Source organism: Pteropus vampyrus, unplaced genomic scaffold (genome assembly GCF_000151845.1).
Source record: "Pteropus vampyrus isolate Shadow unplaced genomic scaffold, Pvam_2.0 Scaffold23, whole genome shotgun sequence".
NCBI lineage: Eukaryota > Metazoa > Chordata > Mammalia > Chiroptera > Pteropodidae > Pteropus > Pteropus vampyrus.
The window spans coordinates 8,479,650-8,499,342 of record NW_011888804.1 but is presented as its reverse complement, the minus strand read 5'-3'; the positions used below and the strand labels follow the sequence as shown (position 1 = coordinate 8,499,342).

At 44.1% G+C, this 19,693-nt stretch overlaps 1 protein-coding gene across 1 annotated transcript in view; it reads right to left on the bottom strand.

Moving 5' to 3' along the window:
• CCDC60 (coiled-coil domain containing 60) overlaps nt 1-18,764 on the bottom strand; it is a 72,807-nt gene extending 54,043 nt beyond the window's left edge. Inside the window, exons 1-2 of the mRNA XM_011356070.2 lie at nt 18,756-18,764; nt 18,333-18,412 (exon numbers count right to left, since the gene is read on the bottom strand). Coding sequence (XP_011354372.2) covers nt 18,333-18,412; nt 18,756-18,764 — 89 coding nt within the window. The remainder of the gene's footprint in view (nt 1-18,332; nt 18,413-18,755) is intronic.
• Nucleotides 18,765-19,693: the final 929 nt, after the last annotated feature.

Below are 19,693 nucleotides of genomic sequence, written 5' to 3'. Positions count from 1 at the left end.
TTTTTTTTTTTTCCTTGACGAATCTGCCATGATTATCACATTTAAAATGCCATTGTCCTTGGCTAAAATCATTGGCCAGGGAAAGGCAAGGGGAGAGGTTGGTTTGGATCATGAGGCAGGGAAACTTAAGAAGCATGAAATTCTGCTCAGCGAAGTAGGCCTGGGAGAGGCTCCACTGAGGGTGCCTGGGGGGCAGCCAGGAAGTAGGTAGCGGGAGGATCTGAGCTGTCAGGAGTGAGGGCTGGGAGAGCAGAGGTGCGGGTACTGCCGGAGAGCAGCCAGGCCGTCTGGGGCGGTGGGAGGAGGTCCGTGCATTGTGATGACTTCGGTGAGGCACTGAGCTGGGCGCTTTCTAAGCTTTATCTCCTCGATTCCTCACATTATCCCGATGGAGTAGAAACTTCTGCCGATGAGGGAACTAAGGCTCAGAGAGGTCAAGGGGTCTGACCGTAGGGTGAATAACCGGTGGAGCACTGGTTTTGGAAAAGGTCCGTTCTAGTTTTAACTGGTCGTGGTTTCCTTGTCACTCAATGTCTGTGACTTTGACCTCTTTGAGACGCGTTTTCCTCATCTGTAAAATTGGGATAAATTAATGCTCATCCTAGGATATTGGTGAAATCACGTGTGAGAGGAATTTAGCATAGGGCTGGGCACATCGGAGGTATTCGGTAAGTGACCACGTTCATCCTCATCACCACCATCGCCAGCAAAGCCATGAGCGACTGCTGTTACAACTCTCTCGCTTTGCACACAGCGGGGCTGGTGGTTTGGCCGTAAGCCCCACAGGCTTCTGGGAAGTGGCACTTGGTTCAAGTGGTGCGCTTGGGAGCTTCTCTTCCCTGAGGGTGGTGGCGAAACCAGTCTAATTAGACCGCAATTATTTGGGGATTTTGGTAAATTGCATTACTCGGTAATTCATAAAGGTCTGTGTATCTATGGTACATGGTGGTGGTAGGATAAATGCTCGCTTATCATGTAAGTAATGAAATTTATTAAGCTAAAGGGCTAGGGAATTAACCTCTGCTCTGCTGAATGAGAAATTACGTGCACAAACCTTCTAATTATTTTAAGTGGTTTTCTTTTCTGGGTTCTTTATTTATTAATCTCTTATCTCAGATTTTCACTAAAGCGAACAAAGAAAAGGGGAAAAGGAGAAGGAAGAGGTGGAAAGACGAACTGAAAGAACCCACACTGTAGCCCGGTGGCTGTTTCAGGGGGAGACACTGCTGCTAATAGTGAGCGATACGGGTTTAGGTAGGACTGGGACATACCGCAACGTCAGTTAGAAAGCCAGGTTCTGATTCCAAACCTCCCAACAACTGACTGTGCGATTTAGGTAGATGAATTAACCCCTCTTTTCTCTTACGTAGGAATAGCCATCGCTACCACCACCTTCACCGCTACCACTTCAAGAATAATATGAATCATTCCCATGGGGCAATGACTGCGAAAAAAGCTTTGTGGCTACCGATCTCTTTAACTTCCTAAAATAATCCTCCAAGGCAACTATTGGTTGTATGATCAGCCCCATGTCACAGGGAGGGAACCGAAGTATGGAGGAGTTCTGTGACTTATGCAAGCTTACCCAGATGGGCTGCAGTCTGGACTGGTACCCGGGCCTGAGCCTCTCTTCCTCCTTGGTTCTTTGAGATAGTATTGTCTTATCTGACTCATTGTGAAAGGTGAAAAATGAGGAAATAGATGTGAAAGCATGTTTTTTTTTTTTTTTTAAAGTCGTGGAAACACAAAGTACAGTTCTTAATTGGATATTTGAAAGATAAAGGATTGGTCCTGACCGCCTAAGCAATTATCGCTAATTGCCAGGGCCACAATTGGAAAGGTAAGCCCTCTCATCAGTGTGGGGTAGACACACAGGTGAGTCGGTAGTGAGTGAAATCAACATGCGAAAAAAGCTGTCTCTCTCTGCAAAGCGGCTTTAGAGTTTTGGCTAAATTGATCTCTACAAATTAAATTCCTCGAAGGCAGACACCATGTTATACTCATCACTTCTGTCCCCTCCCCGTTTTGGGGCGTATAATGGGCACCTAATATTTTTGATTATCAGTTTAAGAAAATGGTGAGTTGATTTAGTGAAGAAAAAGAACACCAAGAAGAAGGAATACGTTGATCATTTGATCTCCTGTTGAAGGTCAATTCTATTCTTCTCCATCTCTAAAATTAGAGACCACATCTTCAGGCGCCATTTTTCATGATTCACAGATTTATTGTCAGTAAGTGTTTAATGTAAATCTCTTCACTGCTTGTCAATCCCATTTCCACGTATCCTGCCTAATTTTGAATGCAACTCACTTAATTTCTTCTTTCCTGGCATCTCTGTTGGACATTGAGTACGAACAATGTGCTACGTGAGGCTGAGGAGAGAGGCAAAAAGTTAAAAGATTTGACCTTTGCCTTCAAAAAGTTTGCGCTCTGGTTGGCGGAGTGCAGATTCACTCCTGGTTCATAGCCTGGCATTGGGAATCACCATTCTGACCTGAGACAGAAGCTGGACCGAGCATTTTGGAGGCGAGAAGACCCTTGGGGAAAGAAAGCCGAGTCCTCGTTTTGCAAATGAGGAAACTGAGGCCCAGAGAGGAAGGGTATCACACGGCAAGTCAGAGGCAGACCCGAGACAATAGTGGGAACTGTCGAGGAGTCGAAAAATGTGACATATTGAGCTAGGGGCTTGGAGTTCACAAGTCTTGGCCACGAAATGACCAGAACGTTCTTGCCTCTTTGCTCCGCTTCCCTGCTGTTTTGGTCCTCCGTGGTGCATTGGAGTCACTTTTTACAAGTGCACCACTCGCCGTTTTGGTCCTCCAGTGGCTCCCAAACATCCAAGCTGGCTCCCCCCGTGTTGTCTCAGGGCTCTACCCCTCAGTGGGGCAAGTATCAAAAGTTTTCCATCCCGGCCGCCATGCTCCAAAGTCAGGCTGTCGTCATCTCTGGTCTGCATCATTGCCAGGCCCCCTTTATCGGCCTCCCTCTCTGCCTTGGACCTCGTTTGTCCCCTTCTGTTCCTTCCTGATGTTGGACGTCATGGCTGACAGGGCTTGATATGAGCTGCATCTGTCCCATCTCCTTAGCCTTTTCCTTGCCACATGATGCCTCCTGTTCCCCTCGCCCCGAAGGTCCTTTTCTTCTTCGCCTGGGTGACTTCTGTTCATCCTTTAGATCTTGCTCAGCCGTGAACCCCGCTCCACACTGGAAGTTACCTCTGCTCTTCCCAGGCTGGATCGGGCACCTCTAGTCATTGCTACTCTCACCTGCTGGTCGACTCGTCTGTCCAGGCACTCCCTCCTCCAACCCCCACCCCCAGGCTGAGCCCCTCGAAGGCTGGGACAATTTGTAAATCTTTTCTGTGTCCCCCGAACCTGCACATAGGGAGTCCTCAGAAAATAGTTATATCAAGAATACCTAAACTATTCGAAATTCTTGCATTTCAAATCCTGTTAAATGCACATCTGCTTTGGGGCAAGTAACAATGATGCCACCCTACTTCGATGTGGGACATTTACATTCTCTTCAGATGGATCAGGTATAGAGAACCGTCTCTGAGGAAGTTGAATCATCCAAACAGGATAGAGATAAATGGATGCCTTTGAAATATATATATTTTTTTCAGCTGGAAACTCGAATATAGCTGTGCTCTGGAAGAAGTGATCAAATGAAACAGGCTCCCCATGTGCCTCTCAGGAAAGTTATTTCTTTAGTCTCTGACCTGCCTTATGCCAAATGACGACAGGTGGTGTTTAAATTCCCGGAGAGCACGTGGATCCAGCATTTAATATCAGGTTACACGGTACGCATGTGTTGAGCTTTGACTGATGGTACGATCTCCTGGACTTTGCAAGCTTTATGTGACCTCAGTGTTCACGTGCACACATGCACGCACACACACACACACACACACACACACACCCCTTTGTTCATACACTGTCTTGCCCCCTAAAGTCACTCCAGTCCTCGTAAGCATCCTGAAATGCAAATATAATGATGGTGACCTAAAATGGCCTTTTCGTCAGAAGATGCTGACCGAGGCCGCCATCCCCAGTGGCTTCTGTGTGGTTAAAAGGTACCCTGGCCCAGGGCTACTCTTTAATTAATGTGAGTCAGCATTCGTATGAGAGGACCGCATCTCTTCTGGAAGAAGAATAAAAGCCTGCCAAGTGTCAACCACCAGTTCTACATGCATCCCAATTAGGGTGATTTCCGGAAGGCGGCAGAAGCCCACCACAGCTCCGGTTTCTAGGCAACTGCTATTAAGAGTTCTGAACCTCATTGGAAAGGGAATATTGGCAAGTCTGCCTCGTGAAGGAGTCTGATGTGTCCCTTCCGGCTCCCTCTCCTCCCCACCCCTCTTCTCGTCTATTTACCCCATCTTCTTTAGCAGCAAATTATGGCTTGGAGTGGGTGATGAAGAAGCTAAATACCCTGAGGGCAAAAACCCTGGGAGGACTTGGACTTGGAAAATCATGCCGGTGGTAGCCACTACTTAGTACTTCCTGTGTGTCAGGCAGGACCCTAATGTCTCGCACCTGTTATTTAATCCCTACGCTAGACCTACAAGGCAGGTGTGACAAAGATGGGAAAACTGAGGCTCACACAATGGAAGCTACTTGCCTAAAGTCACGATAAGAAGGTGGCAAGGCCAGAATTTACTCTGGTCTGTCTGAATCCAGGAGCCAGTGTCTTAACCACTGCCCTCTCCCACTGCCACTTGTCAGCGTGCAGGTAGTCACGCTACCTCGGAAAACAAAAGCATGGCATAGCATTTGGAGGCAATTCAGCAGTCGCTTTTCTGAGATGAACTGATTGAGCATTTTTTTTAAAGAATGCAAACCCCACCACCCTGCAATACCCATCATTACCTATTGTGCTTAATGACTAAATGGAATGAATGGGAGGATTATGCTTCATGGACCTGCCAGGGTGGACATAAAAAATGCATTAGCAGGCAGAGAGAATTTTGCTAGAGTGCACCGACAATTTCCAGAGTACTCCTGGCTTATAATTTCGAGACCGACAACAGACAATGGAATAAGGCACAAGACCACCAGCCAGTGATCTTTTGGCCCATGTTCTCCTGCTTGATTGATGGTGAGGAGTACTTTCAGGAGACCCCGAACTACTCAGGAGTTTGCAATGGCATTTTCACTAAGTGTCGGTACACGGGAGATCGGAGGGATTTCAGATGGGGTGCAGTCAGAGAGGGGGCGTGTTGTCAAAGGCTTCCTTTCTGCATTCCCAACTTGAGTCTTGCCTGTCACCATGAGCAGAAGCTTCTGATGGCCTCCTGGACATGGGGTGGTTGTCTGACACTGCTGGTCTTTGTCATGGTACCTTCAGAGAGATCCTAGAAGATGTAAAACCTCTGGCCAAGACCACAGGTCAGCTCCCTCCGAGTCACCCAGGGTTGGCACAGCTGCATTAGTCTGAAAGCTTTTCTCTTTACATTCTGGTCCCCAGGATTAAGCAGTCACCTCTCAGCTTCCTCTTGCGTTTGAGAAGACCCTATATCAATTCATAGCCTGGAGCAGCAACTTGGTAAAAGTTATCTGTGGTCACGACCCTATATCAATTCATATCCCGGAACAGCAACTTGGTAAAAGGTATCTGTGGTCACCTACCCTTTCGGGTCCTGTCCTAACTGTGATTGTGTGTAATTGGTTTTCTCTGCTTGGGGTCCCCCCCCGCCCCGCACCAGCTCCCTATATGTTTTTTGCCTGGTCATTTCCTATTCACTTTTCTAAACCAAACGTTTCTGATAGGTGCAAAGTCAAAGAACTAGAGGGATCTTTGAGGTAAAAGGTAAATGAGCCCGAACACACACCTTTTAATGCTGGGTCTAGTTTGCAAACCACCATAGACACTCTTACAAATAATCTGGCCTGTGATTTCTCTCTCTCTCTCCTCCCCACCTTTATTTTTATGTTTGTGTAACTACAATGAAAGGGCTTCTCAACTGTACAACCCCAGGGTGCACTATTAACATCATATTCTGCAAATTGCATTTTGGGGGTTGTCATTTGCCCTGGAGCATACATTGTGAATGGTGGCCCCTGAAATTGTGCATTGGAGCAGCCCTGCTCTGGATGTAATACTGCCTGTCCCCACCACCCCACCCCAGTCCTGTGCATGTGTGATACAGACCTTCGGGAACAGTTCACAGGATCTAAGGGTTGCTTTGCAGTTAATGTGCACTTGAGAGGCTGTTCTCAAGGCGGAGATGCAGATTCAGACTCCTGCTTTAACTGCTTGTTTGTGGATCTGGTTTTATTGAATGGATCCAGCATAAGCTCTTCTCATTTAAAGAATATCTTGCAAAATAATGTTCTGTTTTCCTTTGCACCGACATTCTTCCGGGAAGCTTTTGTTTGGAGCTAATCTGATCTAGGACGATTCCTAAAGCTGAACCCACAGTCAGATGTGCTGAAGGCCAGGCCATGCGTTTTCTTTAAATGGACCCAGGGGCCTGACAGAGACATTCGGAATTTTCCGACCCCCCAAACTCTGCCTGCCTGAGACGCAACCTAAGGGAACTTGCTGAAGCATCATTCTTGACACTTCTCAGGCTGTTTGATTTGGCTATCCTGCAATTTTTTTTTTTTTTTTTTTTTTTAGCTCAGAGCAGAAAAGTGCTTCTTGAGCATTCTTGCTGACTTTGTTTTGTTTTCATGGAGGAATTTGAGAGGTTAAAGTCCAGGCAAGTTGCTCGGGGGTCCCCCTAGTCCAGTGGGGTGTGGCGAGGTGTGGCTTTGGTGAGGTTGTGGTGAGGTTTGACTTTGGGGAAATATTTCCCTCCATATCGTTGTCATCCATTGAAATTATTTATGTAATATATCTGAGTGCCTCAATAGAAAAAAGTAACTGTGCTCTCCCTGCAAGGTTTTCAGCCAGAAAAGGGTCAGAAAACCACTTTGCTTAGTTAGACACTAGGGCAGCTTCTCGCAAACTGAGCAAGAATAGGGCATCCTGGAGCCCCTAAAGGTAACCTCCCATGTGCATGTAGCTTGATTGTGTAAGGAAAGTCATCTAATCAAGCTCTATGGGGTGTGAGCGCTATAACGTGTGGATCAGTGAGACGTCAGTGAAGAAAAGCCAGTGTGATCTATACGATCTTGGAGGACCTATTCTCTACAGCGCCACCCTGCGGCAGTGAGAAGCAATGGCAGTGGAGGCTACCTTGGCAACTTTCTCCAAAAGCTATGATATATTATACTACCTGTTAATACATGAGAGCAAGTGAGGGACAAGTGACTGGGAAACTGGTTTTAAAGATGATTCTTGTTCTTAGGTACTTCTGGAATAGAGATATAAGGAAATTAATACCTGTTGAATATATATTTGCAGACATTAATTTTGGAATAACAGGTTTTAAATTGCCTGCCATTTTTTAATTATTATTATTGCTTTGCACTCATGTGGGTCATGAGTTGGGCAAATGACAGAGCCACTTTCCTCACAGTGGGCTGCAAGGTGATTTTCAGTCTAGCATCCCAAGCGTTGTTCCTGAGTGCGGTACAGGTGTTCTGAGATGAGCTTGGAAAACTTGTGGGGTTTCTGGCTTTTTAAAGTTTATTTTAGTTTACTTTTAAGTGAGATCACGACTGCAGAATGTCAGTTAATATTATAGAAAAGACTGAGTAAAGATGTGATCAAAGGTTATAGTCTGTTCAAGAAAAATGGAAGTCTTCACCTGCACTGAAAAAGGTGAATGGATTATAGCCATTGGCCATGGCTCGTCTGAGTGAAAAACCATTAAAATAATCACTTATAGAGGGACTGGGATTGAAGGAAGGACTGAGTAGGACAAAGATTTTATGTGAAGGATCCTGGGAATGAGAAATGATCTTGCTGATGCAGGCTGGCTCTGTCTTTGGCTCAGGTGGATATTGCCAATAAATTTAGAGGGTTTTTATTTCATGAACATATTATGTTTTCATTTTGCTTTCCACAGACTTATTTGCTGATGATGACTGTGTTGAAGTGAAAAGGGCTAAAGTCATGTCTGAAGTATTTTCAACCTCTCGTACCTTATTTCTTGCTTTTCTTTCATTTCTTATGAGAAAAGTATTTTATTTTAAGCATTTATGCATTAGCTACTTTTCAGCAACTGAAACACAATGTAAATCTGGAGACTTTGGTTAAAAGTCGAGAACTTTAATGCCGCATGCCTTAGGAATTTATCTTAAGGGACTAAAGTATATAATGATGTAACTCTGAAGATGTCCATCTAAGCATTGTTTATGTAACAAGAGAACAAATTGAAAACGACTGAGAAGTCCAATGATAGGAGATTGGTTAAATTATGCTACATTCTTACTATGGAATATTACAAAACCACTAAGATGGTTGTTATGCTTGAGGAGATATTTGATATTAAAGAATTTATTGCTATTTTTTAAAGTGTGATAATATTATTGTGGTTATTGTGTTAGAAAGAGTCCTTGTTTAGATAGTTGTTTAAATATTTACAGATAAAATGATAAATGCTTCAAAATAATGGAGAGGATGACGTGTACATGAAGAAAAGATTGGCTGTGAGTTGATAATCATCGATCTAAGTAATGGGTGCCTAGAGGTTCATTATATTGTCTGTCTGGCTTTAGAGATACCTGAACATTTTCATACTAAAATGTTTAAAAAAATGAAGCTGCAGATGTGCGTTTATTGACATGGAAGATGTGAATAATCTATTGCTAAATAAAAATCAGATTACCAAATGGTATCTGAAGAATGGTGATTTTTTGGTCAAAAACTACACATGCATATGTAGAAAAAATTGAAGCTTGGTATGCCAAAATATGACTAAGGATTATTCCTCGGTGATGTAATTGTGCGTGGTTCTATTACTTGTTTATATGTCCTTATCCGTGCTGTCTCGTTTTTCAGAATTATTGTATTCGTATATTTTTAAAAGTCCTTTCAAACATAGGACTTGGGAAACTGGTAGTATCTATTAAAGTTGAGCATATGTAAGTATCTGTGAGCCAAAATAATTTCACTTTTAGGTATATTCCCAACAGAAGGCCATGCAAAAAAAAATGTGCATAAGAATGTTCATTGAGGCTCTATTCGTAATAGCCCCCAAATGGAAACAACTCAAGTGTCCATCAATTCTAGAATGGACACGTTGTGCTGTCCCGTTACAGTGGAAGCTATATGGAAACCAAGAACAAACTTCAGCTGTACAACACAGTAGGAATAACTCTCAGAAATATAACGCTGAGCGAAAAAATCCAGATACTCTATTAGAAGTGCCACCTGTGCAATTTCACATACGTAAAGTTCAAAACAGGAGAAACCAATATAAGTCTGAGAAATCAGGAAAGTGATTTTCTTTGAGGTAGGATAATGACCGGGAGGGGACATGAAGAGGTTCTGTGGGGTGCCTTGGTAATGTTCCCTTTCTTGATGTGGGTGTGGGTTATGTTCATTTTGTGAAAATCTACTCAGCTGTATGCTGAATGATTTGTGTGCTCTCCTGTATTATGTTATATTTCAATAAAAACTTTTTAAAAAATACAGAGCTTAATGCATGCAGCATCTATGCTAAGTGGTGGATTAGTGCTTTATTATCCAGTATGTGGTTACATCCATTAGAGTGATGGCTCGTTGAACAATCCCAATAGGAAGAGATTTAAAATTAATATGGAAATCCAGTGCTAACAGCTGCATTTGCACAGCCTCCACTTATGAACTATCCATCCTGACTTTTCTCCCCCATCCTATTTGCTCCAGCTGTGCCTAAAACATGGCCTTCCAAAACTCAGAATCTGGGTTTGGGTGTGGTATGCTGGCCGTAGCCCCATGATTGGGGATAGGTAGAAATCCATGAGATCGTACTCATATTAGTAAAATAGTTATAGTCACTCAGGGGACATGAATCATGTAATACACGTAGCTACCATTTATTGAGCACTACCATGGATCAGGCACCGTTCTAAGTGCTTTATGTATATATTAACACATTTAATTCTTGCAATAGCCCTGTGAGAGGGAGAAGGTGTTATTGCAGACCCCGCTTTGGGGATCAGAGAAATTAGGCAGTTTGTTTATTATGCTGTCGCTTATAAGTGGTGGAGCCGGGATTTGAAACCAGGCAGTCTGGCTCAAAGCCTGCAAGAGCTCATGGGACAGAAGCCAGGCCTGTGCTTGTTGCCCTGAGCTGGGTTCCCTCCTGGCTCAGTGCAGCCACATGATCTTTTCAAGGATGCATTTAGTCACCTTCCCTCTTCTCCCCTCAGCCAGATGCCTAGAAAATGCTGGAGGAATTCCAAAGCATGCATGCATTAATTCAATCAACAAATATTTGTTAATCATCTAGTATGTTATACTCCATACCGCAGATAAAGAAACTGAGGTCTACAGGAGTGAACTGATTTGTTCCATGGCCAGCCAGGTATTAACTGATAGAGTTGGGATGTGAACCCACAGCTGACTCCAAAGCCAGCGAATTTTCAACTATACTATGTGAGCCCTCCAAGCCTGGCCGTAAGACTGAGCATACTGCCAGTCATCTTGGGAAAGAATTTCAGAAAACAAAGTTTCGTGCAAACCCCTATGTAACAGAAGGCTCAAGGGTTCAAGATATTTTGATGCTTAAATTTGAATGACTGGTCTTGTAGTTAAGTTCTTTATTAGGTGGAATTCTCTGAGGCAGCCCTAGCCACAAGGAAGGGAATTAAAAGGATATTTACTTTTTTATCAGTAGAGACCTGTGCAACAAAAGCAGAGAAAACTTGCCCTAGAACTGTGGTTAACTAGCGGTGTCAAAGACACATGAGGACACTGGAAACAGAAAAACACTGGGCAGGGCATCCAGGTCACAGTGAAGATGATAAAAATGCAATTAACTTGAGCCAGGGTCCTCCAGTCCACAGTGGTGACCTACCCTTTGGGTATGTGGCTAAGGACGTGAGGCCAAGCGTTTGCCTTTATTAATGTCTGCCCGCTGGCTGCGGGGTGTGGGGGTGCTGTGATGTGGGACGGCTAAAGTCTTCTTTGAATAATTCATAAGGTGCGATTCAGAAGCCTTAACATGGCTTGCATTTAAGGTATTGACCAGTATAGAAACCCATGATCTTAAACAATTCAGGGGCTTTGAGGCAAGTCTCAAGTGTGGGGGAGAGAGCAGTGGGAAGAATCAGGTTCGAACTTCTAAATGAATAACTTCTGTGTTACAGGCTATAGATGTGGAGGTCCTGGGTGTTGACTGATGGAACGTAGATGCTATTGAGAACAGTTAATAAATGTCTGGGGTCAACAACAAATTTCACAGCTATTTAAATTCACTAAAAATTAAAATCAGCTTCATTCATAAAGGGATTTGGGTGAAGTCTGTTTCTTCTGCTGATCTCTTATAGTCTAACTCTCAATTTGAGTTAATAAGTTATCATTATAGATACTAAAGTCTTATTTTGAGTCTTCTGATTTAGAGATGACAAATAAATTACATACCATATAACAACTCTAATCAATAATGGTGGCTGCCTGGAGTGCTGGGTTTAGAGGATTTTTGAGACCAAGTCTGGGTTCAGATGGAAAGAATGCTGTGATCCATTAGTGATGTCTGCCTTGGGCACAGGTGAGAGAGATTGGGGTATATATACATCTAGCATTCTGGATCTAACTTTTATTAAATTATTAGTTTCCTCTTGTTTCAAAAAAAATTGGGAGAAGGTTGCTATACTGTTAGCTAGTTCAGACGCAAATCAAATCTCAAAGCGAATGTCCCTTATAAAACACCATTAACTTATAAAGCAGCCCAAGAAATAGGGTGAGATGATGAAAGTGTCATATTTCGTCTTGATTTCTCTATCTTTGTGGACTGAAAAAAAAACCTCATCTTAGTCACGTCCTTGTTTGGCAAGTTAGCTCAGTCAATAGGAGTTCATGATAAGAGTACATGTCCTCACATGGACGATATCAAAAATCTCATGGGAATTCAAGATCAGGAACCTCATGAAGAGGGGAACTGGAGCTCTTTTCCGGAACACAGCTTTGGGAACCTCAGTCGCTGGAGCCTGCCCGTCTGTAAGCTGAGCATTGGCCGTACTCAAGGACTTCCTTCTCTAGTGCTTGCCCTGTTCTCCTCTTAACTTCCCATTTGGTTACTTCTCCCATTTTTTTCTCTATTTATAGCATCCGCCCATCCATAGTCATTTTCCCTTTTCACTTTGGCTTCCAGAAGCTCGCCGTGGCCCCTCTGCCTCCCTTCCCCATGGCCTTGCAACTTCTCCTCTCACTGCTACCTGCTTGATTCTTGACTTGGTTTCCATTTTACTCCCCAAGAATGACTTGTACAGATTTTTTTTGTTTTTTGTTTTTTGTTTTTTGGAAGGGGGCGGGTATTAGCTCATGTCTCGAATGCTGGCTCAGCATCGGCTATCTGATTATGGAGGATTGAAAAAAAAAAACAAATGTCCCCCAATCTCTCCCCTTTTGTAGTGTGCTTTGCGGCTCTTCCCATCAAGAAGTGGGGTCCATTCCCCCACCTCTCATCTGAGCTGGATTTGTGACTCATTTTGGCCATAAGCATATGGTAGAAGTGATGTTTTGTCGCTTCGTAGCCTGAGGCTCAAGAGGTCTCACACACTTCCGTTCTCCTAGAACACTACTGCCATGAGAACAAGCCCTGGCTAACCTGCCTGAGAATGAGAGAACATGTGGGTTTGGGCCAAGGCCATCCGAGACCTGCCTTTGGGCAGCCATTCTCCAAATACATGATAGATCCCAACCAAGATCAGCAAAATCATTTACGCAACTCTCCGCTGATTGCAAATGCTCAAGGGAGCCCAGCTGAGACCAAAGAACCTCTCGAATGAACTGTCAACTCCTATTCACTAATACATGCTTATCATTTTAAGTCACCGAGTTTTTGAGGTCCTTTGTTGTGTGGCAATAGCTAACTGATACAATGACTTCAAGTAAATCTCTGAACTTCTCTGCACCTCAGTTTTCTCATCTGAGGAATAGATCAACATGACCTTTCCTGCCTGCCGCAGGGAAGATTTGTAAGATGTTATGCGAATCTAAGATTCAGTAAATATTTGTTGAGTGTCTACTTTATGACAGGCTAGCCCCTGAGGAGTCACAGGACAGGATGACTGTGCTGTAGGGCAACATTAATGCCTTCTCCTTCCGTCCACAGGCCATTCACCAATAAACCAGAGTGGACACTCCTGCTTGAATGGCAGTGGAAGGGGAGAGATCAGCGAGCTCACCTAAAAGGTCTGATAGAGATAGCAATGGACCAGCCATCTCACCAACTGATTTATCCCACAGATTTATATATAAGCCTTACTCACTTCCCCTCCTAAGCTAATAAACAGGGCTTCCTCCTTATTTTTAACTACAAGTTCTGGGGATGGACAAGAAAACTCATCCCATCAATAAACACTTACTCGGGGATTGTGACAGTGGATTGTGACAGTCTAGGCTATGACAGATCGTATGCCCTAGCGAAGGAGGCAGAGATAAAAACGGGTTCTTGTGGCACATTGATCCTGCCTTTTCTGTTGTCTCCCACATCCAATCCATCAGCCAGTGGCTCCAAATAACTCCTGAATCCATCCACGTATCTCTAGTTTGCTGCTATTTGCCTGATCCAAGCCATCGTCGTCTCTTACTGTAGCTTTCCGACTGGTCTCTGTGCAGTGGCTGGAATGTTCTTTTAAAAATCAGATCGTAGCCTTCTCTTGTTCAGTACCCTCTAACTACGTCTAGACTAAAACCCACACTTTTCGCTGTGCCCTGTAGGGCCTAGGCCTTGTATGACCCAGCCTTTGCTCGTCTCTCTCATTTCATCTGTGGCTTCTCTCACCCTCTCTCACTCTGCTCCAGCCACACTGGCCTTCTTTCTGTTTCGCCAACGTTTCTGTCTTGTTGGAGCTTTGGTACCCACCTGCCTTTTTCCCTCTGAAATATTCCACTCCTCTCCCCACTATATCTTTGTGCGAATGGTTCTTCCTCACCATTCATGTCCAGGGTCCCCTTCACAGAACAGCTTCCTCTGAGCCTTCTAGCTAAAGTAGCAGCTTCCTCCCCATCACAATGCTATATACATCACCTTGTGTTATATTCTTCACAGTATATAGCCAGCATTCTCCCAAATCCTGCTTGTTTACTTGACAAATCGTTTGCTGTCTCTGCCCCATTATAACACATATCACTTTCTCTCATTCGCAGAAATCGTGTCTGTTTCGTTCAGTGCTGTGACTCCAGTATATACAAGTGATGCCTGGTGCGTACCTGGCAATACTTGGTACTCAGTAAATATGTCTTGAAAATGAATGAGCAGAGAAAGCTAAGGAGGAACCAAGAAGTGCCTAACCTCATACAAAAAAAAATTAGCTTCTTCCTTTGCCAAAACCTACCTGTGTTACTTCTAATTGCCTTGTTTCAACTGTTTATCAAATATAGCTAGAAAGCAGAGTTTCAGACCTCATAACACTTGCATAATCTGTACCCTGCTGGGGCCTGTTGGGGGAGGGGGGTTAATTCGTCACTATTTATTTGCAACTGCCTGTACCTAACTAACTAAACATTATGTGCTTTCGGGTTCAACTTTTTAACAGTTTTGGCTGTTGCAGAGATGTTCACATTCCTTAAAACCTTCCCAGTAAAAAGCACCGGCAGCTTTGGAGAAAGATGTATTGTTGGCTTCAACAGTCAACCCAGGCAAAGAACTGGGCGTGTACAGATGTCCCATCGTCAACTTCTGCTAGGAGAAATTCGGCAAGTAACGGCCTAGCGAGCTGCTTAGTGCCACCAAACATCTGGTGGCACAGGCGAAGGGGAGAGCAGTTAGATTTTTATTCTTTTTAGCATCATGTTAAATTAGCCATGAAACCAGGGATGGTGCAATTGAATTATAAGAGAGCTGAGGTATTAAATAAAAGTCTAGGAGACAGTCAAGGTGTTTGGCTCAAGGTAGACTGGATTCTAATAGGAGGTGAAGCAGGTTTGAAAAACAATAAGTGGAAAAGACAACGTCTTTTTGGCTAGGGATCCGCCTCATTTAATACCGGGAGATGGGGCCGTGGGATTTGCATGTCCTGGCGAGGTGATTTCCCCTGGAAAACGGTGTTTTCTTCTGAAGGGGAATCTCCGGTTCTTTAAATGTCAGTGGGATCCAGGAGAGTGGCCAGATGGAACATTCGATTGTTGTTTCTTGTTTTCTTCCTTGTGGCTTTTCTGTCTGGCCTTTTGCACGTTACCCTTCGCGTCCGGCCCTTGGACGGGCTCAGCTTGTCCGATGAGGATGTTAAATTCAGGCTGGTTTCAGAGCCGTGATAAAGGCATCTGCCAGGAGGGACAGACTCACTCGCCAGCTCGAAGAGGGCAGAAACGCCACTGTCTTTGTCGCTTTTTAATTAAGCCCCTCTATGATATTGGGTTAGTGGAAAGTTCAACTTTGGTCATTTTTTTTTTTGTAGGGGAGGCATGTCCCCAGGATGTTTAACAGCTATGTCTCCGGGGGGGAGGGGACAAGTAAGCCCTCATGTGTAGCATTTGCTGATTTCTGTGACATAAATATTCCCTCTGTGGCTGATTCTGAGCTGCCAAGCTAATGTCAGTGGACCTGGAGATCCCGTTATATCGTATTCTCACCAGACAGATAACTCTAAACTAGAAATAGCCTCAAAAGCACAGGTAACAGTAAAAGGTATAAAATCATTAAGAAGCGATGAGTTTTGAGTTTTGATTATTTTTGTTTTAATATGATATATTTCATTGTCAGTTTATATAGTTTCATTTTTAACAGTAGACATGTTTAATAATTGGCATGCAAATTTCCTGGAAATTTAGCAATTAGTTCTGGTTACAAACTGGCTCATCATTGCTTCTTGCCCTCCTCGGGCAAGGTCAAGTTTTGGTGTCTGGGACTTAACAAAGATCAAAGCATCTATTGGTCCCTCTAGTTATCAGCTCTTGTCTACAGCATACAGATTATTGTGGGAACTCTCATTTTCTAGGGCCTAGATATTCTGGGATGTATTTGTAGCTGGGGATCTGGGTTAGAATCATCTACCTCAAGGCGGAGAATATTCAGCCACTAGGAACCAACATGGTTGTCTCTGGCCAGTATTCGTTCTGACTGACTGGGACACAGGACACACAGATGGTTCTGCAGTCTCACCTCTGATCCAGCTACACCATTCTTTCTAAAGCTCGGGATGTCCTCCAGGCATAACTGTGGAGCCGAGTTCAAATCCTGTTGAGAGGTTCATCTTCAACTGTACAGTCCTCTTTCTTTCCTTCCTGGCACGGATGCTGCCCCCACTCAGATAACTCTTGGCTTCCTGACCCTACGGGTCCTTGGGGTGCTGAGGTTCCCAAGGCATCAGCCTCAAAAGCCCTCCTCCAACCCGCTTTCCAAACACTGGAAAGGCCTATGTGGCCACAATCAACAGAAGGGTCCTTGTGGGTCTCGACCATTGATTCCGATGGCCAAGTTCACATTTCATCCCTGAGCTTGGCGTCACGTGAAACTCAGACCGAGCTTCATTAGCCCCATCAAGATGGGGACATTTTTTTGTGAGGTTATCCCAACACTGACTATTACATTAGTCTTCTCAAGCTGTCGTAACAGAATACGACAGCCTGAGTGGCTTAAACGACAGGCATTTATTTTCTTGCAGTCCTGGAGGCTGAAGGTCCAAGATCAAGGTTGACTTCCCCTTGGCACCTCCTTGCTGGGTCCTCACATGGCCTTTTCTCTGTGTATCTACATTCCTGGTGCCTCTTTCTCTTTTTATAAGGACGCCAGTCTCATTGGATTAGACGTAATTAATTAACCTTAATTACATCTTTAATGGTCCTATCTTCAAATACAGTCACATTGAGGTTAGAGCTTCAGCATAAGAATTTTGGAAATGGCACAATTCAGTGGATAACAACTACTGAGCACTTGAAATGTGGTTGGTCCCAATTGATGTGTGCTCTGAGGGTAAAATATACTCTGGACTTTTCATCATTCACCATTTTTCATCATTTTTCATCGTGTATTCAAAACAGTGTAACGTATCTCATTAATACGTTTTATGTTGATTGCATCTTGAATGATAATACCTTGGATATAGTGGCTTAAGTAAAATATATTATTAGAGTCACTTTTGCCAGTTTCTTTTTTACTGTTTTTAGTGTGGCCACTCAAAAATTTAAAAGGACACACACGGCTCACATTATGTTTCTGCTGGACAGTGGGCAGCCAGAGACCCTCTGGGACAGACATGCCATTCCTCCTGAGGTCGGTGGGCGGATATCGTTCTCTGGGGCCCTGTCTTGACCCCTCCCTTAGTTCCTTTCACTCCTTTCCTTCTTCCCATCTTCAGTGCCCACACCTTCCCACCTCCTCTTGAGCTTAGTTGTCCAGGTCCATCAAGGTGTGCTGCTGGACAGGTCAAGGGTGGAGATGCAGGTGGGCAGTGGAGAAGGAGGAACTTCTAGATGATGGAGGTGAAGGAAGGACATGTCTCGTTTGTGATCTGGCTCAGAGTAGGAGACACGTAGGATAAACGGGCATTTCCATGCCGCCTGTATTACCCTCCCCCGCCCCACCCCACATCCTGTGTGCTTTGTGCTGAAAGAATCTCCATCTCTTACTCTGCCTTCAGTTACTTTGCCGAAAGCCCCATTTCATGATCCCACCTTGGATCATTCCAGGGCCCAGGAAGGAGTTAAGGGGAGAGGCAAACAAATCCCATCTCACCCCACTGGGAGAAAGAAAATATGGTCCTAGACCTGAATTTGCTCGCACTGTCATGGAGGGAGGAATGGATGGGGTGGGGACAGATACAAATGACAGTGGCCATTCCAGGGTTCACCCAGTCCTTCTGACAACCTCATATTATATTCATTTTACTGGTAAGGAAACACAGACTCAGGGAGGTTAAATGACGCCTTTAGTGTCACTAGGTAGCAGATAGCAGGGCTAGTATTTGAGACTGAATCTACCCGACTCTGCTGCCATGCTGCCAGGCCCTGGAGTGAAAAGGGAAGATTTTTCTGGAATATAGGAGAACTCTCTTGAGTTGGACTCGGGCCCAGGAAGGAGAGCAGAGGGAATTCTAGGCAGGGGCTTAGCATGTGCAGAGTGGGGATGTAAGTCTGATACAGGTATCCTCTGAAAAGTCCAACCAGGAAATGGACCCTTACAGGGTTACCCACACCTCCCCCCCACCCGCCCCCCGTAAGTCATCTGCTTAATGTTTAGGGTCGAGGGAGGCATTGGGACTTGGACAGGACTTCTGGGCGTCGCCCTTTAGCCTACTCATCCCTATCAGGTTGTCTGTGGGTTATTATTCCATGCTGGGCTTACTCACCGGCTTCGTGTGAGGTCTTTTTTGAGGTTTATTATTTCCTTGTCCATGTACTTGATGCTCTTCATTGGCGTCTCTGGGACCTGATGGGAAGCCAAGAAGTGAAGGAAGAAAGTGTTAGTACAACTGTTGCAAGTGGAACCAGGCTCAGGAAGAGGCTCATGCATTTATCTGAGATGTCTGATCAGGTCGGAGGGATTCTGGGCGGCAAAGCATCCTTCTCTACGCCAAAGAGGGACCATGTGTCACGGTGGAAATAGCAAGAGCTTTGGAGACAGGCAGACCTGAACTCTGATCCTGGTTCTTTCCAGTGATTGGCTATGTGACCTTGGACAAATTACTCAACCTCTCTGGCCCTCAGTTTCTTAAGGAGAATGGGGGGATAATTCCTCCCTTTTTGTGACGATTAAATTGATTGCCAAGTACCTGACTCATAGCAAGCACTGAAAAATGGAGGCTTCTATGATTAGCATATTCAAAGTAAAGCAAAGAATTAAATGTTAATAACCCTGGTTGGTGGCATAGACAGCTGATTTGGAGAACAGAAGCTTGTCAGTGTAAAGTTTGCAAACGTACTTTTCCCCCCTCACTGCCCCCCAGCAGGATTTTATGAATGAATTATCCAGGTGATTGTTCATGGGTTTTTCTTTTCCTTTCCTGTATTCATTTATCTTGCCTAGCCATAGGGGAAACCTCCCAAGACTTAAATTCGTTACTCAGAAGTTGATACTGGGTCAATATAAAGAAGAGAGTTAAACTAACTGCATTTTAACATAAAAGTCATTTTTCTCAGCCACAAGTTTGGTGAAACAACAAAACTATTATCGGGATTGTCCTGTCTTGAAATTAGTTCCTTCGACATCAGGATTTTTTGAATGAGAGGAAATGCCAAGAAATTATGGGACAATGAGTGCTTTGAGATGAAACCGGTGGGAGAATGTGATGATTTTTCTGAAGGGCAGTTTGTCAACGCATAGGAAATGCTCAAACAGTGTCCCTGCCTTTAGATCGAACGGTCCTTCTGCTGTCAAGCATCCTGTGGGAATATTTCTGTATGGGGACAGAGGATTGTCAACCAATTGTTCATGAGGATGCTGCTTTAAGAGCACTCTTGGAAACCACCTATATATATATATTTTAAACAATCATGCACCTAAACAATAGACTACTATGCAGTAATTCAATGTAATGACAATATAATGATGTAAGTATATTTATCGATACACACACACACACACACACACACAGATGCTTGAGTTCTTTGGTATGACATGTCACAGTAACATGGATCACACGATTCTGTTTTCACTTTTTTGAAAAATGATCTATGTGGATATACACACATCAAAAGGTAGGGAAAGCCA